We start from the raw sequence: 23,143 nt of genomic DNA, 5'->3' as shown, positions 1-23,143 counted from the left end.
AAGCTATATTTAGTTACTGAAAAATTGTAATGAATTGTGAAAGGGATTGAATCTTGATCTTGGTTCTACTTATTTAGAGAGGTAAATTAATCCTTTTTGAAATAAACATGATGATATTTCTCAATCCCAAGTTTGCAAACATCCTGTCAGTGTTGGGAACAGTTTTACTGTTTGGTAGAAGTGTTCTGGTGTAGCCAGTGAGGCACCATGAAGCCAAGAACAACCTACTGGAGAAATCTCATTCCAAAGATTCATTTTGTACATTTCATTGTATGTATTCATGGGAAAGCCAGGGTAAAAGGTGGAGCATTAAGGTAAGGAAAAATTTAGGGGTGTTGAATTTTGCATCACTCTTTGAGCATGCACAGAATAAGTACTAGATTACAATTAACTCTGCCCTTGCCTTTTTTTGCACCTTTTTTTGAGGTATTACTGCAAAAGGGAAAAGTCATATATGCTCCATAAGGACTATGGGAATGGAAATTACCATCAGATAACCCAAGAAGGCCATATCTGAAGTTAAATGAGAACCACTGAGCAGTTTGCCATTAAACAAGGGGGAAAGAAAGAATGAATTATTTCTCATTAACCAGAATATTATAACCAGAATATTATGCAGTGGAGCTGGTGACCCACAGGGGAAAATTATAGTGATTGAATATGCTTGTAATTCAAAAAATGGCATCATTGGTAAAATTAGTCTGATTATTTTTAAAAAGAGCATGCAACACCATATTATGCATTAGCACATTTGCACTTATCAATAATTATTGATATAAATTATGTTATTTACTTGTTTTGCCTCCTTCATATGTGGTCTTAGTCACTTAGGCAGACACTGCTAGCAAATAGCATCTGTTGTATCCATCCATAAACATGAACAAATAGTTACATTTAGTTATTTATGCATAGAAAACAGAACTTCCAAAATGAATGTAAAAATGTTGTGAATGATACTGGAGGACACCTATTGACTCTATGAGAGGATAATAATTTACAAAAAGCAAGGAGGAGGATTTGCAGAGAGTAACATTGAAGCTGAAAAGAGGAAATCATGTCAGACATTAGAGGCAAAAACAGAGGGAAGTCACTGAGGTAATGGCATAATTTTCTGTGGAAACTGCCTGGACTGTAGAACTAGAGGTGACCAAAAATGCCTAAATAATAAAGATGCTGATCTCTATTCAAATACACAGTCCTTGAAAAACCAAAGGATCAAACAGTAATAAGAAGCAAAATTCATTTCAGTCTCTAGTGATCTCTCCTAGTAATGCACTGTGGCTAGAGTGGGAGGTAAAAAAAATTGAAGAGCAATAAAAAAGGGTGGAAAAAATAAGTTATTCTACCAGGTTTGAAGTGCCACAGGGAGATGGGGAAGACTTGCTTAGGGCAGGTTGTATTTGGTGATGAGATTCATTTACATGAAATCAGGGGCAGCTACAGATTTTCTAAGACTTTTACAATTTTCATCTCATCTCCCTAAAACTAAAGGATACCACACGCTCTGAGACCTTTTAAATCAGAATAAAGGTAAATGTGGCTTATCCCTTTGAAAGGGATTTTGTAGTAGAAAGGTTAATACAGAACAAACAACAGTGAGTTTGATTTGACAGACCAGAATCTTCCTGAATTAAATTTGGTTTTACTGTTGGGTTGAATGCTCAGTAGATCACCCCAAGTAGATTATCAACTTGAGTATTGGACAGAATTATACTTATTTTATGCTGTCAGTAAAAGATATTTGTTGATGGCTCCTGTGTGATGCTTATCAAGATTGAGTGGGGCTGTCCTTAAGTGGAATGTCAGTCAATCTCAGGCAATTCATTACTTCCACAGAGTGGAAGGGATGGGGAAATGAACCTCATGGTATTATGTGAATTAGATTTTAAGTTTCAGTTGTATGAGAACACTTTATATAAACATACATTTCCTCTTGGCTATTGAGGTCCCAATGGAAATTGTTGGATTTTTACATATCTGAGCTAATATAAAATTTAGGGAAAATAAGGGTTTTGTTTGTATGCATAATAAAAAGTTAAATGATTCCACTCTAAATGAAAAGACCTCACCCCTACACATTATTCTACATATTATACACATAAGTAAAGGAGGACCAGATGCTACACTTGACTTTGTAAAATTGAGGGGGCTGATTTTGGTCTTTTTTTCCACTCTGTAGGCACCAGATTAATGTAAAGACCATTGTAAAAAACCTTAGAAAACCCTAGGAAAATAGATTCAATACAAGAGTGGGGAGGTAGGAAGGATGTGAGCAGCTTTGAGCTGTTAATTGGCATGTGCAGGTCCCAGTGACCTCAGCACAGACTGCAGTGGCTGATCACAGCACAGCTCTCCCTTTTGGTCTCTACTCTTACTAATGCAGCAGCACAAAATTCCTGTGAGTGCATTTGTTGTTGTTCTTCAACCAAAACACCTCACAGGACACAGCTGGGCTGATTAGTCTAAGCATACAGGTATCACAATTCCTTTCATTCAAAGCCAGAGGAAATGTCTCCTCCATATAAATAATTATAGCACAGACAGACATGAGACATACAGGAAGAACAAGTGCATTACCAAAAAATGGAATTAACTTCAACCACCAAAATGTGCAATTCAAATAAACCTTGTGCTCAAATACTGGCAGATCATAAAGGGAAATATTTCATGTATGGTGTCTCCTGATAAATAGGCTTATTTCCTGCTGTTAAAATAAATCTGTATTTCGTATTTTGTTCTCAGTTTATAATCCAGTCACAATTCTAGCAATAATGAGATCCCTGGGAGTTTAAATCAAAATATTTATTGTTACTAATTTTGAGTTTACGCTAGTCTAGCATCAGTAGCAAAACATATTGTTTGTAAACAGTAAAATTACAGCAGTTGAGGTTGACTGGGGCTTTAGTAGCTGTACCTGGATCCATTGCCCAAAGCTGAGTTCCAGTGTCTGGGTGTGGTGCTCAGCTGCTTTTCTGCTGCTCGGTAACTGCTTGGACCCTGTGGTTGCCTCATAATCAAACCAGTAAGTCATTATTAATTTCCTGAGGGCTTTTTACTGAAATTGTTACATGTTCTACAGATATCCCTACATTACTTACTCCTGGTTCTTGAGACAGATGTCATAGTCAAGAGACAGTTATGCATCTTTAGAGCTGCTGGATTTCTCTTCAGCAATCCAGTCGGCTCCTGACCTGAGCCTGGTTTGGTCAATAAGACTTTTATCCAGTTCTCAGGAATACTGTGAAGGTTTTGAATCCAGCTCAGGATTTGTGGTTCCTGAAAAAAAGCATTCTGAGCATTTGAAGCACAATTTGAGCCTTCCCATGGTAATCAAGATGCAAATTGAACATGGATAACCTTGATTCTAAATATATATATAGCTCAACTGTATTAGTAAACACATGTCCTGTGCAGGAGTGACTCAGAACTTCTGAAGCACTTAACTAAGCACAGTTGAATCATCTAATTAGTGAAACAGTAAACAAAAATTTCAAAACTTCCATATGGCTTTGGAGTGGCTAATCTTTTTCTGTGCTTTGATACACACTTTTTCATTGGTCTTGAAAGTGAGGCACACATGAAAGAAAAAAATTTGGTGGGCTGTATATTGGTTTATCTGCATTTGAGAGGATTAGATGCACTGCAAAAGTGTAATCAGTGTGAAGATAACAATCTCATCTGAGTTCACAATCTGAATTTTCTAATTTTTATGTGATTTATGTGCCACCTAAATTATTTTCAACATTATACAGAAATAAAAAGCATCACTTATTTTTTCACTCCCTTGGAAATCTTCCTTCATAGTGCAAAAGTCTTAGGATTCCATTTTGTGTCCTCAAGCGGTTTTCTTAAGCCTCAGCCTCTCTTCCATGACTACATGTCTCCCAAAGCCAGAATTGATGATAGTATAACATGATATGCTGCTGATTCAAAGAGCATATTCTGTGTTTGTGCAGGCAAACCAGCTGAATTATATCAAATAGAACCTTGCTCAGATTTCAGACCTTTAAGGGACTCAGCATCTCTTTGTGTTTGAAGAGCTTCTAGAATCTTCTCTCTCCCAAAGGAAAGAGGACAAGAGGGGTGAGGAACAAGGGTGAAAGAGCTTTAAAACCATTTGAGATTCGTGTTTCAGTATGTGACAGGCTGCTAGGTTTCAGGATGGTGTCAGTTTCTCAGTCCTAAGGAAAGGTGATTGGGCAGCTGGAGTCCCTTCAGCAGAGTTTTACTGGACCCTGTGGGATCTCCCTGTCCTTTTCCTGCCCTCTGTTCCCACAGGGCCTGAACTGAACTGAGCCCCCTGAGCTTCTGGGACAGGGATGGGCTGAAGGACAGAATCCTTCCCTGCCAAGCCAAGTGAACAACCATATGCCTCTTTCAGTTCCAGAAAGTCAAATTCTCACCATGAGCTTCTTTAAGTCCAGAGACAAATAGGTGTCAAGAAAATACTGAAATTTCTTTAAGTCAATTAAAAAGACTGTAAATAACTATGAGGTCACGTATTAATTCAACTGGACACCTAAGGAGGAAATTTCACCTATCCAGTACTTTCTTCAATAGTAATTGTATTTTGTACACCTCTCAGTCACAGATATAAAGAATAAAAAGAATATATTATTTGTAATAATAATATATTAATTTTATCATATAGAGCAGTTCAGCCACATCACAGTATTTTACTTTCCTTGATTTTGAATAATAAATTGGAAATGTGACCATTTTAACGAGTCCTGAAGATTACTTTTGATATCACCTAATTTTTGCATTAATTTATTAACAGAGTATAGTTCCATCAACTGCATTCCTAGACCAACAGTAGAATCAATTCTAATATTACCTTTTGATTTCTGCTATCTCACAAAAGGACATATTTAATTGTGTCTATACTAGCTATTTATAGGAAACTTTCCATTTTTATATCTTTAGAAGTTGCACACTTTTTGAATGGAAGTGAAAGACCTGAATGAGCATTGTGAAACACTTATTCTCATTAGAACTTTTGCACAGATACACAAATGGATAGTGTAACTGGCTGCTTAATCTTGAGTTCATTTTCTTCCCTTCAGTCAGAATTTTCTTGTCAGATGGAACAAATTGTATATAAACAGTCCAGTCTTTTGAAATCAGATGGTTGTGTTAAATTTTTCATTAAATTCATTAATTATTTTGGAATAATTTAATTAATTATTTTGCACTATTTAAATAACATTATACAGATAGCTACATATATGTATCTTAGTCTTGGGAAATTTTTGTCTACTGCAGGTCTGCATACTATACATTTACTGTAGTGCTTTCTTTAGGATTACTTTTAACATTTCAGATTTCTCAATTTATTTATTTTTGAAAGTTATTTCAGAAATGTTATCACTTGTTCCATGTTTGAAATTCCCACTGAAACCCCTATGCTGGTTTGTGGAGACAATAGTAAATGCATTCAGACCCTAAATGACCACAGCTTTGGGAAGCTGATGGGGTTACTGCGTTTAGCACTGCTTGGATTCCTGGTCCAGGTGGTGTTACTCCCTGCAGCTGCATTTAATTCACCAGGGTTACTGTGATATATGGCATCCTGGGTGAATATTTTGCTCTGTGTGCCCTAGAAAATACCAGCATGCTCAGAAGTGACTGATCCTGTGTGTGTGTGCAGAGGGAGAGGAGAGGAAGGGGGAAGTTCAGCTTTGGTGTTTCTCAGAATTTCTTTTGCCAGTCCAAATAGAGAAGCCAGATGTTTGACCTCTTTCATGAGATCTTTCTTTCTTAACTGGTGGTGACCAGTTAAGGCATCTCAGCACTTGTGACCACTAAAATCACTGGTTTCTTCTGAAATATCCAATTTCACTGTGCATGGGGAAAATGGACATCTTGGAAATCATGGAGAGGTCCAGCTCTATGATGCAGCATATGCATATAATCTGTGTCATGTACACGTTACAGATTCCTGAAGTATTATTTGTACTAATCTATCATTTAGGCCTATAGGACTGAAGAGCTCACGTTCTGAAAACATTTACACAGATGATTCCAGAAGGGAAGCTTAGCTAATGTTTATTTGGAAAAGTTTAACTCCTTTTTGTTTGTTGAAGTAATGGGTAATAGAGCCATTTCTAACTCATACCAATAAAGTATAATTCATGTTTGTATACACCATAATGTATTTTCTCTTTTTCTTCTGTGTTCTTGGTCTCAATACAAGATACATAACTCACAAACCCAGGGTTAATTATTAGAGATCTTATTTTAGCTTGCCCAGAAACTGAGAATCCTATGAGATATTAGAGTACTGTGTACAATATTCAGCACTGGTTATGGTATCAGATAGGAAGATTTATCAGTCAAAGAATGAAAAGATTTCCACAACAGTAGAACTGTTTCCACTGCAGCTGCTGTACCTCAAAAAGTTCTGTGGAAAAACTGTAAAAAAACCCCATTGCTGACAATATTGACTGTGAAATTACTTCTGCAGTAAATTCTCAGGATTGTATTGCAGACCAATTTCAGAATGGCTAATCAAAGCCAATAATTTCTCTATTTATTGTGAAAATTGGTAGTGGTTAGATCTAACGAAGGCTGTTTATAGACACTCACTGTCCTCATTTCCTGCTTCATCAGAGCGTGTAACTGAAGTCAAGACTGACATCTTCGTCACCAGCTTTGGGCCTGTCTCAGACCATGATATGGTAAGTGACGGCCTGTATTTCTACAGCACTCATTTTCTCTTGACTTTTTAATTTGGAGGATAAAAGATCTGTGCAATAACTTATTTACCCCCTTTAAGGCTGGGCTCTCTTTGAGCCCCTGATTTGAAGATGCCATCAGGTTTTCTGTGCTGCCATTCCTGCTGCTATGACTGCATTCAAGTGCCCTGAAATTAGAAGCCTCAGTGACTTTAATAATGTGTTTTAACAGACTTTATATTTGCTACATAATATATTATGGAATGCATTAGGGTTTGGACCTGTATTCTTCTGAGAGTGATTGCTGAGGTCCTTGCTGGCACATCACTGATCCAATTTGCCAAGAAAGATCATCATCTTAAAATGCAATTAACACTTATGCCTATGGTGTGACATCTGTACAGTCTAACCTGTATTTTTATATTAAAAGCTACTGATCAATGGAAAGTGACTTTCCTAGATCTTGGCTGCTAAAAAGAGAAGATTAATGAGAGAATTAGTGTCGCTGCTTTACGGAATGAATATTAAAATCAAATTGCCAGATAACTGCAGGGAATGGAGATGTTCAGAAAACTGAATGAAGATGTTGTGAGCCCTGGTCTTAAGAGATACCAAGAGTTGTGTAGAAATATGGATAAGGTACTTAAAATTTTCCATATGAATGAAGTTTGCACAAGTAGGTGGTTATTGAGAGGGATAAAGCCTGATCTGCAGCCACCAGTGTCTGCTGGGTGCTGTATTAGGATGAATGCTAGAAACATCCTTGTTGATCTAAATGAAGAAATGAAAGCAATTCAAACTTGTAGCTGGCTACGTTTAGCTAAATACACGTAGCAAAAGAAAGATTCAAGGAAAAAAAAAAGAAAGAATAAGTAGAGGTAAGGGAACAAGTTCCATTTCTGATTACAAAATTATCAGCTGCTTAATTTGAACTAAAAATGTAGCTAAGCCTTAAACACCAGGTTATTACAAGTTTCTGACTACTCAAAACAACATTAAGGAATAGAAAACCAGCAAAAGTAACAAGTAACTTTTTCAAGACAGTTCATTTTTCTAAGTGAATTTTCTGAAGAGACACCATTTTTTAATTGCTTGGAAGGCAATACTTATAAAAGTACAGTTAAACATATAAATGCTATGATACCCGTACCATGTTGACTCTTGTTTTTCAGTCATTTAAACAAGAGAAAGAATTCATCATCCTCTTAATAAAATGTGTGACCAAGAAACACAGAGGCAGGTGTTCATATATTTTGAAAACTAAAGAATTCACAGAAAAGTATTTAGTGTAAAACGCCTACTCACCTCCCATAAAAAGTAACGTGTGTGCAGCCCACTCACGTTAAACCTTTGCTTGAGGAACTAGGTGTGAAAGCAGAGACAGAAAGATAAATTGGAGAGTTTGCCAGAGCCCAGAGTTTATCTGGGTTTCACTGCACGCTTGGTGCAGAGTGCTCTGAGCACAGACAGGTTGGACACCTCAGCTGGGGCTGCCCTGCTCCCCATGTGCAGCCTGGGCTGGGCTGTGGGAGCCTTTGGGCAGGCACGGCGGGGATGAGCTGAGCCTGGGCTGGGCTGGGGCTCCTCCAGCTCCCCCTGAGTGTTGGGAAGGCACAGCCACCCTGAGCTGCCAGCCCACCTCAGCCATTTGAGGTGTGCAGCATGCAGGGAGGCACCTCCATGGACAATCAGGGTGCTCCTGCCCACTCTCAATACACTCCTCTAAGAGCAGCATGGACATAACCTGTTGTTCTATAAAGAGATTGTCTTGGCTTATTCTTATACTTGTAAATGAAGTTATATGGGAGAAAAGCATTTTTTTTAAAAAAAATCATCGTTTTTGGAAGAGCTTTGCAGGTTTTCAGGCATGGGAAAGATAAAAGACATGCCTGAAAACCTGCAAAGTGACATCATTTCAGCGTGTTTGCAGGTTTTCAAACATGCTTACATGGTGGATTGAACTGAACAACAGATACCTGGCTGTTCTCATGCAAACTGTCATTTTTGTGAAAATTTTTGATGTTGTTATTTGGAATAAGAAGTGTTTCAAAATTAACTTCTTCAGAAAGACAGAATTTTTTTTCTAGTAAACCTTCATTCCCAGTTTTTCTGTACGGTAAGCTTTTCGGGGAATGATTATTTGCCTTACTGTCTTCCTATGCAGAACCTCATGCAGACCACAGAGTGGTCTACCCTGTGAATAAACCATCTCCAGGGAGAAACATTGGAAGAGTAAACTAGAGAACATTTAAGTCAAAGTGTTACAAATAATCCATAAAATACCATAAAATTTATTCAAAGTTCAGATAGAAATCTTGTTTTTAACCTGCATATTGTGGAATGAAGAGTCTGTGCTGTGGAGAATTTATTCCAAATTCCACCTCACTCATGTGTCTGCACAGAACATTGCAATTGTACATAGTCTAGAGAAAATCCTTCTGCTCCCCTGTTCTGTATGCCCCTCTGCTGTAGAAAAAAAGCCCTAATCAGAATATCTGATGGCTCTAAAGATCAGCTGTCTGTCAGGATTCATTTGAGGAGAATTAATGCACATGCTTAAGTGGGTAGAGAAAGTTGAGGAGCTGAGATATCTCAGCCAAAATTAATTCACTCTGTATGGTGAGATGTCCTGGGATAGGGAAAGATTCTGTGCCAGGCATGACCTCTCAGCTACTTTTTAATTGAATTTTATCTTACGCTGTCAGGACCCTTATCAAATCTTTCTGACTCCTTGTCCTTTTCCCACAAATGAACCTTATGTTTGTATGAAGTGAAAAGCCAGACTCTCTTTTCTCAACCTGTACCACCTCCCACTCACCCCTTTGCAGCTGAAAGAGAAAAAGGGAATGGCTTGCATGCTGAAATGATGTCACCTTCTGGGCATGTCTTTTACCTTTCCCATGTGTGTAGGAGGAAATTTTCTTTGGTGCTAGTAAAACATGGAGGAAATCCCAAATTTTAATGATGGATACTGTCTCCTACACCTCCTTCTCTCCTACTCTACTGCACAGCTGGGACAGGATTTGGTCACAATTCAACCTAAGACCATGACCCAGCAAAATTCTGAAGCAAATAATTGGTTATAAGTGCAGACTGCTTTCACTGAAGCTGAATAAACTCAGGCTTCAGCAGTTCACTGAGCAAGTGATTAAAAAAATGGAAATACAACTAAGTATGTACAAAAATGATTCACAGGTCTGGGATATAAATAAAATCTAATTTAAAAATCCGCCAAACGTCCCAAAATTAGAACAACCCATGTAACTACTTTTCCATGTAAAAGAAAAAAAATTACTCAGGCATTTCATACCCTAAAAGCGGGAAAAACACACATCAGTAAGAATCACCATTCTTTCTTGCTAGTAGTTACACAAGGAATAAACCTTGTAAGCTCAAATGTGCTTATGTTGTATGGAGTGTTGGTGGTTGTTAAAATGAAAAAACACAAATCTGAAGGAATTTGCTGTGGAGCTCTATTCCTTATAGCTCTGTGTGCCCTCTCACACAGGAGCTCTCTCTGTTCCAGGATTTGGCACCTCCATTTGCAGGAGATCTCAGCAAAGGTTCCATTTCTCCAAAAGAGTCTCATTCGGAGTAACTCAGAACCACATTGGATAACTGCTTTTGATGTTTATCACAACATCAAAGATAGATGGGGCAGGGTGATCCAATGCTGAACTTCCACGTGAGGATGGAATTTTCCCATGGGAAATGCTGTACTATGCTGCATTCACGGTTTTTCACATTTTTACCCCATCTATATGTTGGAACATTATACATAAAACATCTCTCCCTCTTAACTTCGTTCCTGTTGCTTTGTCACAAATATTTCTTTCATTTCATAGTGAGTGTTGGTTATTTGGGTTGTCCCCACGGCCATGAGTCAGCCACTGCTTGTGCCCCCCAGCCCAGTCCCTGTGCAGTCAGACTGTCACTCCTGGCCCAAAGGTGCCCTCAGCTCCTGCTCTTTGTAGCCCAACCACTTCACCCATGAACCATTCCACATTTCACCAATAGAATTTCAGTGAACTGTGAACTTTCTGCAGGTTGATTGCCAGTTTATGCTGACGAGACATTTAGAACAGAAGGCTGTATTAAGACCCTGCCTCACGAGGCTTATTTTACTCTGACACATTTCCTGTGCCACACATACTGACCACCTATCTGCAGCTTGAAATTACAGTTCAAGTGGGAAAAGGGTTAATTATTTTGTTTCCATTTTATTATATCTAACTCATGGGCAACTTCTGAAATATTTCCTGATGTTTATTGTGTTGAACACAGCAATGATGCTGTAACTGTTTAAGAACCAGCTTCAGGTACATTGTAAGTAATACAGAAAATAAACTTCTGATAATGATTAATTTCATTAATAGTCATCTTGCTTCTAGGGAATGGTAAGAACATACTTTTCAAGTTCTCATATTGCAACATATGACATCATAAGTGTTTCCCTTCTTTTCTGAATTAATGTAGGAATACACTATAGATGTATTTTTCCGCCAAAGCTGGAAAGATGAGAGATTAAAATTCAAAGGACCTATGACTGTTCTCCGGTTAAATAATTTAATGGCCAGCAAAATTTGGACTCCTGATACCTTTTTCCACAATGGAAAGAAGTCAGTGGCTCATAACATGACAATGCCAAATAAACTATTACGAATCACAGAGGATGGGACGTTGCTATACACAATGAGGTGAGCCCTAAAATATTACATCCTTCATTTTGTTTTACAATTTAACCTGTGCAAGCATATTTTCCAGATAGAAAACTGGTTCCTTTTTGAGCATTATTTGATTACTGCTTAATAATTATTTTCACAATAGGCCTTGGGATGATGGACAAACAGAGCTGTTTCCAGTGTTTATTTTTCCTCTCCTGCTGTGCTACCTCTACAGTCCCTGGATGCATCTTAATGCTTGATTTTAAAAAGGTTCTTATGGTATTAGGAACCCATCAGTTTGCAGAGAATCTTGATTTGGCATTGCTTTCAAGGATTCCATCAGCAAGTATAATAAAGCCTGAAAGTTTAGCGTAATCTGTACTCCTAAATTGTGTGCAAGGGTCTTTAATCTTTGGATCATATAGGAAGCAGATTCTAAGAACTAACAGATGCACACAGAATTCATTGACCACTCTTAATATTTCTTGTGCTTGGGATTATAAAGCATGACGGCATAAAAATAGACATTTCTTTTTCCATTGATTAAAGCATTCAGAAAGTTAGGAGAAAAAATTATTTTTGTGCTGACAGCATTCATTGGAAATATATTATTCTCTTCATGGATAACTGAACTTCAGCTGTCTAGTTGTTTGAGGAGTTAAATAAATCCTTTTGAAATAAAGATGACATACAGTCATGCAAACATTCTGGATTAAAAACCTACAAATTAAAAAATGAAAAAAAGGGTATGTTGTCTCTATAAAGCTGCACATCCCCCCTTTATGTCTGCCATGGAATCAAAACAAGGTATAAAGGGACTCTGTTGACTTCAAGCCAAGATGGATAACTTAGCACATAAGTGAAACCACTGAGTTTTCTTTAAAAAATTTAAAGATGTTTTTTAAAATCAGCACAAGCGTTTGGAGAAAACAAATTCTCCAGGCATTTGGGATGTTCAATTTATTGTGCAATATCTTTCAAGACTGGCTAGACTAAAGTAGAATCATCTTGGCTGGTAGCTACACAAGTCCAGGTCGATTTTTCTTGTCTTTCTAAGTGCTCAGCTGTTAGGGATTTAATCCACAGGAACACTATCTTGGCAGCACATTGTTCACATGTGTCTCTTCTTTTGATCATAACCATTCCTATTTCCTCACCTTTGCAAGTGCCTCAATGCAATCTTCAGCCTACTCTTCAAGTATTACTGTTCATTCTCTGCTGATGTGTGGTATGTGACTGTTTCTAGCTCATTTAACCTCTTTTATTGAGAAACATGTTTGCACTCAAGCTGATAGCCATGAAATGATTTCAGCAAATGTCTGAGCATCCAGAGTGGGCCAATTTAATGATGGCAGCAAGGAAGCAATTGCAGTTGCTAATAGATTTTAATCCTCACACCAAATGAGAAGCCTGAGCATGCCTCTGATGGACCATGAGGAAGGGCAGAGGGGCAGAGCAGTTGCACCCTCAGCCAGACAATTCAGGTCCAGTTGTAATTAATCACATAACAGATACTGTGCTGTACTTATGCTATGTGTCTTAATAGAAGTCTATTTGCTATTTCTATGAAACTAGAATAAATGTGTCCTTTTGCTCATTAATCCATTATAGATTGACTGTGAGAGCAGAATGTCCCATGCATTTAGAAGACTTTCCTATGGATGCACATGCTTGCCCCTTGAAATTTGGAAGCTGTAAGTTTATTTTAAATGGAGGTTTCTCCCATTTTTAGGCCACTTGAAAAGAATATTTTGCAATTGAGAAAACCTCAAGGTTTTAATCTTGTTTATTTTTCACGTTTTTGTCAGGGTTGTATCTTTATTATTTTATATATATATATACACACTTATATTTATACATATATATATAAATATGATATAATGGACTTTTTTATGTGTCTTAAATATTCTACAATGTGGTGCCTGGACATTCACCAAAGATGAAAATGACAGTGCTCTAAATATCTAGAAAAGTATTTTGTCACATGGAAAATGTTGTTAATCTTGTTGCTTTGTTTTATTAAAACCCAATATCAGTCCTAAAGAAAAGCAATACACGCTATGGATAACTGAATTGGTTTAGGTGAAAACAGTTTTGCTACTGTAGTCTTGGTATGTTTAGATCAACATTTTTCCTGGGATTAGAAGCTATTTTTACACACTCATGGAACATTTTTGGAAGTGAAAAATCTCAGAAATTCCCAAATAGAGTCCTACACTTGCAGCATAGATAGCCTTAGATGAGAGAACATATTCAAGTAAGTCATTGAAATATAATTGAAATCAGTGCAATCACTGACAAAGCTTTTGATAAGTTGAGAATTTTCCCCAAAACTTCAGTGTGAACAGCAAGCAGCCTGACACTTAACTAAACAAAGTATTTTTGGAAATAAAACATAGAGAAAAAAAAAAAAAGTGGCAGTCTAATTTACTCTAGTTTGTTTAACACAAACAAGGTAGTTAAAATATATGGAAGATGTAATAGTGTACAAATTGTTTCCTCGATGCTACTTTTTTTCCTAACAGAAATGGGTCATTTCACTGATAATGGTTACTTAGTGGCTTGATCAATTTTAGAAGTCAACAAACAGAAAACCCAATTCATTCTTCACATGGTACTCGACAGGGTGATAATTTACTTTGGGCTGAATTGCTCTGTGTTTGCCATGAGACAGCAGTGATGTTTTGTCTTTAAAGAGCTGCTAATCTCCTAGATAAGGCTCAGAGAACAAAAAGCTCATACAACCTTGGAGTATAACTGACAAGAAGAATTTGCTCCTTGAATGTTTTCTTAGAGAGCACTTAAAATAAATCTTCCCAAATACCTCGTGAAAGAGAGTGGAGTGAGGGGAAGCTTTGTTCCAGTTTATAACAGGACAGATACTGCGCTGGGTTCTTGATTAATAAGAGACCCGTGCACCCAAGATCCCAGTGGGATCAGGAGTCCCTGCAGGCATCGTGCTGGAACTGCGGGGCAGGGAGATGGCTGATCCTGCAACAAACGTGCTAATGGCAATTTAAACCAGGAGCAGCTTCTGAACAAATCTGATTTACTAGACTGAATTTTATAGACACGACAAGACACCTATCAGAACATCTGTGCATCACTGAAGCACAGCCCTAACACCAGACCCTCCCTAGCATGAGCAGTATTTCCCATTCTTTTCCTACACTGAGTTCTTTCTGGCTCACTGTGTCCCAGATTAATGTACTCTTTTTCACAATTAATGTACTCTTTTTCACACAGTGCACAGATTTCCAGATTACTGAGGACTTTGCCTCAGTTAAATGACTAAGATTTGCAGAAATTATTAAATAAAAAGGATAGATAATGTGGATTTGCATAAAAGTTCAGAACCACACCAGAAGGCAAGAACAAGACATCAGAAAAACATGCAAGTGTATCTGCATCTTTTGTACCAAAACTGATCTTTTTAACCTTAAAAAATATTTTCATAATATACTTTTCTTAATTGAACAAAAATAAAAAACATTGATATTTCTGATAAAAGACCACTTCTTACACCACTCAATAGCAATAACTGACATTCTATACTCAGAGTACAGCTGTGGACTGTCATGTTTCACAGGATTTTTTTGTTATTGTTGTTTTGTTTGTTTGTTTTTTTGTTTGAACACTAATGTTCTATGGCAGCTGTCCTAAAAAAACAAGTAACTACAAATGCTTGGAAAGATCATTAGACAAAATCAAGGAGTTCTCAAGGAAACTTTTCATTCACCCACTAAATTCAGGCGAGCTCCTAATTTGGGATCCTCATGGGGAGGATCCTTCTGTAATGTGGTTTTACTGCAAATACTGCATGAAGAATTCACTGTTGAAAACAGCCTTTAAAGCTGAATCTCTCCCTTCCTGCTCATCTGATCATATGCTATAATTATCAAGTTATAGGGTATTTCTCTCAATATTAAATTCTTAATAAAAATAGAAATATCTCCAACAGGAGAAATGGCTGAATCCAAGCAAGTTATGAAAGTGGGACTCACAGTTACACATAAAAAAAGAATAGATCTTATAATTAATTTCCACTTTTTAAGTGGGAATCATATTTAAATACATTTGGGACATTTTTGTCAAACTAAAGCAATTAATTATAATCATCTTAATGGACTGGAAAATTTACTGGGAATGAATTTAATTGTCACAAAATCCATGCTTAAAGTGCAGACTACAATCTAACACTTAGCTCCCCAAGGTAGTGTTTGCCTAGCTCCATTTGTTTTAGATTAAATTGGATAAGAGGTTTTTTATGTCCTCCACTGTTACTCATCACTTCTTGGAGCTGGATTCCTAAAAGCCTCACAGTGAAGGAGCTGCACATCTCCTGTGGACTCTGCCCATGCTGTAGGGACCAATAAATGTTTGACCCAGCTCCAAGGCTAAAGTGATTTGCCAAAGAGCAGCTTAAGCTAGAGGTTATTCCAGTGTAAATTCAATGTGACAAATGCTAAAGAAATTCTGGAACAACAAAATGCCATATGTTGGCAAAACAAAATCAGAAAGGCAGATGCTCTCCTCAACTCTTACCACAAACATCTGATTGTCAGTTTAAAACTGAGGCCGCTCTGGAAACCAGCAGTGATGGGAGCAGCTGGCTGCATTGCTGCTTATGCATTGCTGCTTATGCAACGTGAATTGGGAGCTGAGGGGGGCAGCAGAACTGAGCACCAGATCTGGCAGCTCAATTCTGGCTCTGCCCAGTGCAGCCCCTTCCCTCTAAACCAACCCAGTCGTTCTCAGTAGCTCAGACTCTTCCAAGCTAGTCTCATATTCCACAACAAATGCTTTTTTTGTGGAAAATTAATTTTATTACTGTCTTTATGTGACTAGATTAGCAAGTCAATTTCTGTGTTTACTTCGGCCATTATTTTTAAAGTCAGAATTATTAAGATGTAGATTTGCTTTTGCCATTGACTCCAAAAACATATTCCAAGATATGTTACAGTGCTTAGGGAATATGAAGCCCAAAGATAAAAGCACTCTTCAGCTTCAATAATGCAGAATCAAATGCCATGCAATTAATTTACCAGTGCATTCTACCCAACCAACTCTTCAATTACTAGCTGTCATCTCTTACACTGATAAGGTAAAATTGCTAACTCAAAAATGAGGTCAAGTGAATCAGTCAATGCTTGTCAGTCTGAAAAAAGGGAAATTCTCATCTTGTAGGTAGAATCCTTCTGTTATTTTGGATGCCCCATCCTGCTCCAGCTGCCTTTGGTGGGTGCAAGCTTGATGCAGATTCTGGCCACACATTCATTCTCATTCAAGCCTTTGGGTACTTTTTAGGTGTAAAGAATTACATGAGCTGCCTCTGTGTAGTCAATTAACTCCCACCCAACTGCTCCAAGTGGGAGCTGCCAGATTCCAGACCCCACAAAATGACAGCAGAATTTTACTGTGGAATTAGGATTAAAAATATTTATGTGTAGCTCGATTCTGGAAAGAACATAAATAACAGCACAAAGCCCCTCAATGGCATGTGTAGATGCTGCTGAATGATTTGTATAACACACCACACTGCTTGGGCTTGGAGAGCCCACAGTACTTTTCTTGTGCCTTGCTCCAAACTCAGCTCTTGAGTGCAAGGACTATTCAGAAATAACCAAAAAATAAACTAATTGTGATTTAAACTCGCTGTCTGCTAGGCAGCCTCAGAAGTGTTTGCTAGACCCATTTCACAGCAAGAACAGTGTGATGGGGCATGACCAAAATGGAGCTGTAGCCAGGCTGAAGATGAGAGGATCACTGAAGCCACTCTGAGGAGGATTTACAGAGGCCCAGACAACATCACACTATGAAAAATTGAAAAGTTTGGGGCTCATCTTTCTGTACAGTAGCTAGAAGTGAGAAAAAGCATTGGGATTCTTCCATGCTCATGAAATTCCACTTCTCACTCCATTTCTTTACCTAAGCAGGAAATATATGAGAGAAATATTTTCATGCCATGGAAGACCAACCTTAATCCAGCCCCTCAGCAGCCATTTAGCTATTTTTTAAAAATCAGTTATACTCCCTATAGATAAATTCCATTAAGATAGTTGTGGGTTTCTACAGATAATTAAAGAGAATTAAATATTCAAACTACTGCTCAAAAACATTATTCTGACAAAACCATAAGGCAACAGGAAGTGCAAAGCTGACATGCACTGTATTTGTTCTACGTCAGATGCTTACACCAGAGCAGAGGTTGTGTACGAGTGGACGCGGGAACCAGCGAGGTCGGTGGTGGTGGCTGAAGATGGCTCTCGACTGAACCAGTACGATCTGCTGGGACAAACTGTGGACTCTGGCATTGTGCAGTCCAGCACAGGTCTGTGACAGATACCTTGGAAGGGTGATATTTAACTGTCAAGATGTAATTCAGAGCAGATCTTTGTAAAAAATACAAAGACGTAAGAGTGAGGGGTAAACTGTAATATATGTACTTCAGATTAGGAAAACATGACTCGGAAAAGATAATACATCCTGGGATTATTTTCCTACTTCAACTGGTGGCAAAAATATTTGAACAATTAAAAAGCTTCCTACAGTGTCAGATCTAGCCAGAAAAACCAATAATTTATGTAATAAAGAAGCACTCCTCATGTTCTTCTCATATTATTTAGTTACTATATAGGCTGATAAAAATAGTACAACAATATGAATCCTCAAAGATCGCATTTCTGGGGGCAGTGAAGTTGCTAAAAGCAAGTACATAGTTTCTCAAGGAAGTATTTAGAGAATGAAAAAAAACTGTCATCAAACTCAGAACCATCTGAGACACGATTTCGATGAAAAGAGCACGATGTTTTCTTCCAAAACATCCAAACATGATTTCCTTTAATCCTGGCACGGCCTTAACTCCAGAAATTTAATGAGATACAGAAATACAGCTGACATTTACAGTATGACACACCTGAAACCTTGAAGCTGGCTACAGCCCCTTGTTTTTTTAACTTTGCAGTGCTTGTTTCAAGATGTAAATTTTTTAAGGTTTATTTTCTAATAATTTGGACAATCTAGATGCAGTAAGGATCTGAGCACTGGCATGAACTAGAACTCTGTCAACCAGATTGACTGGTCAGTGGACCAAAAGCAATTTATCTAAGAAGAAATACCTTTATTTCTAACTTCCTTGGGTAAGAAAAGATAAGAGATAAGAGAATATAAGATGTATAAGCTGCAACCTGTGAAAGCCCAGCAAACAGACACCGTGAATATAGGCAATATCTTGCTCAAGAGCTATTTGAAATTTTAGATTGTAGGGAATTTTATGACTGTGTTGTAATGCTTTCAAAACAGAACCCCAGAGGAATTGGAAAGTTATGAGAGTGATCAGCAGCTGTCACAAATGTGGTGATGCTATTCAATTAAAGGAAGGCAGAAAAGATGGGAAGCCAAAGCTGCAGTGAATAACTGGAGTGCTTTCATGCCCTGCAGTCAGCTCAATCAATCTTATCAAATATCTACTATCTTCTAATGAGTGGTGCCCAATGAGTGCAGTCCACTGGTGCTGTGGAAACTTCAGAACAAGGTTTTGCCTTGTAACTGAGGTGCAGAGCATCATTGCAGGCCTCTGCTTTGCCCAGTTCACTCCCTCAGCATTACCTTTATCTGACTCCCAGCTCAGGCCTGCTGCAGTGCTTCACAGATGAGAGTAATCCCTGTCTTTTTAATTGCCTTTATGCTTTGGATCTTGTTCTCATTTTCCAGAGGTTAAAAATACTTTGATAATTTAGGCAGCTAAATAAAGCATCAGAGTACAGTGGTGTGTTCACTCTGTATTCTTAGCTTGCCATCTACAATCAGTGAATTAATTCTGACACACCGTTGTGCACATTCTATATCTGATTGCATTAAAATAGTTTCCCACGTCATATTTTAAGTAGATAAAATTAAATTGTTGGCTCTCCTAGCCAAGACTGGCACCTTTTGTAAGATCATAATCTCTGGTACAGAGGAGAAAGAGTTTGTTTCAGTGAAAGTTAAAGAAAAGCGAGCAAAATTTAAGTAATAATTCCCACTATAGTACAGCCATTCCTATTTTTAAAATAAAAAAATCCTTGTGTATCCTTTGCTTTACCATTCAATTTAAAATTTATTCTCTTTTCCCCTTTGCTGCTGTCTTTTCTATTGAAAGAGTATTGTCATATCTTATGAATAAGCTTTCCTTGGGGTTAGAAATTGAGCAAGATTGCTCAAATGAACGTTCTTCTGGACTCTGCATTACAGAAATGGGCATTTGACGTGCTCTGTGCATAAGCAGTCAATGTCTAGACATAGTTTTTCAATCAAGCTTAAGCTTTTCCTGTACAAGAGCAGTTTTCTCCTTCCATCTGCCTACATTTTAAAATAGAACTACAGTAATTTCACATGTCATCTCTAATCTAGACAGAAGTTTCCACTCAGTTACGTGTCTACTTGTTTCATTCCTAAGACATTCATTGCATAATAAGAAGAATCAGTCTACTAAAAAAACATATATATATAAAATAAAAACAATAGGTTTTTCAGACTTTGGAGAATATACAGTTTGTCAAAATCCATTTTAAATTGTATAAATAATGATCTGAAAATGAGCAATATTTGCTCTGCTGGCAAGAAAGGTTTATGGAATGACATAAGTATATTAGAGTATTAGATATATTTATATTTATTATTGCAAGTATAAGTAAAATTTGTTTATATATAAAAAAAATTAATTTTCCTTGCATTTAGAGCACCTAGACCATACAACTTTTTAGCTCCAAAAGCATTAGGGCTAATGAAAATATTGTGTGCTATTCTTGTAGTAATCATTTATTTCAGGAGAGAAAAATAATTTACTAAGGTCCTAAATTAGCAGAGCAGAGACACTTTAGAGTACGTAAGGCACCAACAGTGGTAATGCAAACACCATCACATCAGCAATTACATCTTAAGCTTGGCCCAACAGAAACATTTTTTGGAGGTTGTCTTGATTTAGTCTTTAGGTTTTGTTTGCATGGTTATGCTGTGGTGGCTTTTCATCCTCTAATGGAATAAGACTTTCTACAAGAGCTTTAAACAGCCACCAGTTAATGCAGACTTTTGTTCACTACTCAGCAAAGCAAATATGCAAATTTAACTAGCATTTCCCAGAACAGCCTAATAATTTGTATTATTAAGGAAAAATTTGAAAACTGACCAGGTTTATTAAGTGTTTTCTTCAGAGCTGAACCATTTTGATTTGAGGATTTCTATTTTATAGTAGGGGTGAATGGAATGAAAAATACTTTCTACAAAGAGCTCTGATGGGTATATTTATAAAAGTTTTAATGTTCTTTTTTTCTTGGTTTTAGGGGAATATGTTGTTATGACTACACATTTTCATTTGAAGAGGAAGATTGGTTACTTTGTCATCCAGACTTATCTGCCATGCATCATGACAGTGATATTGTCACAGGTGTCCTTCTGGCTTAACAGAGAATCTGTCCCAGCAAGAACTGTGTTTGGTAAGCAAGACCTGTAAACCTCCTGGCAACCATGAGGCAACTGGGTTTCAGAAATGTTATTGTAAATGTAGTTATTGTAACATGGTACTGGAGAACAGTGTGAGCCTGGGCAAGTTGCAGCACACAAGAGCTAACAAATTTCATTGTGAAGATATAGGTCCAAAGCTTTTAAACTGATTTGGAACTGACTGTAAAAAGAGACCTGAAAATACCTCAAGCCATCCATTACCATTTTAATATTCCAAAACAATGAGATTATGAATAAAACATCTCTGACAATGGCAATAATGTTAATCATGGGATTATCAAAAAGGCTTTAATCAATGGGTATCTGTCATTTGATATCTTTAGGCCCTCAGAAAATTCTTTTTTTATTTTTTTTTTCCTTAATCCTTTTTACAGGCTACTGTTAGATCAGCAACAATTTATTGTGTTACAGCAGTGAATATATGCACTCAAGGAATGCAGTGAGCAGGCAGTTTAAAGACCCTCCCGTTTATAAAGCTGCTCCCTAGAGTTTAAGCACTGCTTGGAAATGCTTATCTTAAAACTTTGGTGATATTAACCCAAATCAAGAAAGTATTAAAAAAAAAAAAAGGCAATGAATTTTTGTTTAGGAAAGCTAGAGCCTGAGATTTCTGCTCTGTGCCCTAGTCCTTGGTGATCTCCAGATGGGACTGCTGAACACCTTTGGCAGGAGGTGGAAGCATCCCCAGCCAAGCTGGCTTTGACACTCGTTCTGCTGCCTCAGGGCACTGCAAGGACAGGATGCTTTGGGCCCTCTGGCTTTGCCAAAGAGAATTAACCCATTTATTCTGAATGTGGCAAAGCCAGAGAGTCGCTGTTGAGAATTGCAGCCTCTGAAGCTTGTGTTGAGCAAGAGCTATTTTTATGGATCTTTTCTTGCACCATTCACAGCTGTGCTTTAGTTTCTCATTTTCTCTGGAAATCAATCACAACTTGCATACCCTTAGACCTCATGAACCAAGCAGTGACTTTCTGTTGATAGACAGATGTGCATTTGCAGAACAGTGGTTTAGACTACAGTATAATCAAATTTGATTTACATAATATTGTTTAGAAGAGCAACTAAAATTAATTCTGAATTTTTAACATCATCTTTGCTGAGAACTACTCTACTAAGGAGTTTTATAGTCAAATCCATTTAAATTGTAACTATTTTACCTCTTTTTACCCATACCATTCAAACAGAAATGTCTGATCATCAGTTTGAAATGCTGTACTTCACAGTCATTAGATGGAGAACAGAATTTCCTAGTCTCAGTGGATAAGATACAATACTGCACAGTTTTCAAACTGCTATCTTCACAGGCTCAAGAACCCACAAATTTCTCAGTTTTCATTTTAGAAGACAGTTATTTAGTAAATACTCTTGGGTTTGCTCCATCATTATATATCAAGATAGCTTTTTCATTTCAAAATGGCAGTGGAACAAAGCTTCCGAACATCTTGCATGAATGCATATACACACAGAAGGACAACATTGATCTTTTAGCCCACTCAGTACCACAGATAATAAAAGTTATAAACTTTTCTCTGCTACTATGTAAGAGAAACATAAGGTCACTAGCAATAAGTCAAAGAACACATTTGGTTGCATCTCAAGAAAGAGAAATTGCTTCCTCATTAGGCACTAATAATTCAAGCTCTTCACACTACCACGTAAATATGTTGTTCATTAAGTGACCTATTTTAGAACGCTGTTCATTTCCACTAACACTCAGTGCAGCAAAGATGAACTTGCCAGACACATTGGAGACATGACAGTGCAGTTGTCAAGGTAACTTGTGGACATGTGATTTGATGTAAATGCCTTGCGTGCGCTCGGAGATTCATTTTTCCAAGCAGCTGCAAGCAGAGTGAATTCAGTGCACTCCTGCTTTCTCTCTGGGGCCAGGTGAGAGGAAAGGTTCAGCAGTAAGAAGCTCTGATATCAGAAATGCAAATTATGCTGTCACTCTTACATAAAATCTTTGCTATGTTCAGGGTGTCAGTGAATAAAGGGACAGAAATCTGTAAAACCGTCAATTCAAAAAAACGAAATAACACATAAATTTTGGTGCTCTTGAATATATTTTTGAAGTATAATATCCCAAATAAGCTGAAACAAGGTTTTTTTTGTTTTCTAAGTCTCTCAGAACCACTGCAAGAAAGACTTAAAGATGTTAAATTGATACATCTGTAGCATAATTTGCAGCGCATGAATAAAGAACTGCAACGAAATCCCTCAAATATCAGGAAGAGGAAAGTAGTTCATAAATTATTATTTGCATTCCACCTTTAAAAATAGTATTCTATTATAACAACA

General features: G+C 37.4%; 1 protein-coding gene across 3 annotated transcripts in view; it reads left to right on the top strand.

The window, feature by feature from the left end:
• The window catches only part of GABRA1 (gamma-aminobutyric acid type A receptor subunit alpha1), a 39,186-nt gene that overhangs the window by 9,470 nt on the left and 6,573 nt on the right, over window positions 1–23,143 (top strand). For all 3 annotated transcript variants that reach the window (XM_063168616.1, XM_063168617.1, XM_063168618.1), the window contains exons 4-8: window positions 6,613–6,680; window positions 11,154–11,374; window positions 12,953–13,035; window positions 17,529–17,672; window positions 20,662–20,814. In XM_063168616.1, coding sequence (XP_063024686.1) covers window positions 6,613–6,680; window positions 11,154–11,374; window positions 12,953–13,035; window positions 17,529–17,672; window positions 20,662–20,814 — 669 coding nt within the window. The remainder of the gene's footprint in view (window positions 1–6,612; window positions 6,681–11,153; window positions 11,375–12,952; window positions 13,036–17,528; window positions 17,673–20,661; window positions 20,815–23,143) is intronic.

The sequence above is a fragment of the Melospiza melodia genome, chromosome 14, assembly GCF_035770615.1.
Source record: "Melospiza melodia melodia isolate bMelMel2 chromosome 14, bMelMel2.pri, whole genome shotgun sequence".
Taxonomy (NCBI): domain Eukaryota; kingdom Metazoa; phylum Chordata; class Aves; order Passeriformes; family Passerellidae; genus Melospiza; species Melospiza melodia.
The sequence above is the reverse complement of the archived record's forward strand: the minus strand, read 5'-3'. Positions and strand labels throughout refer to the sequence as shown.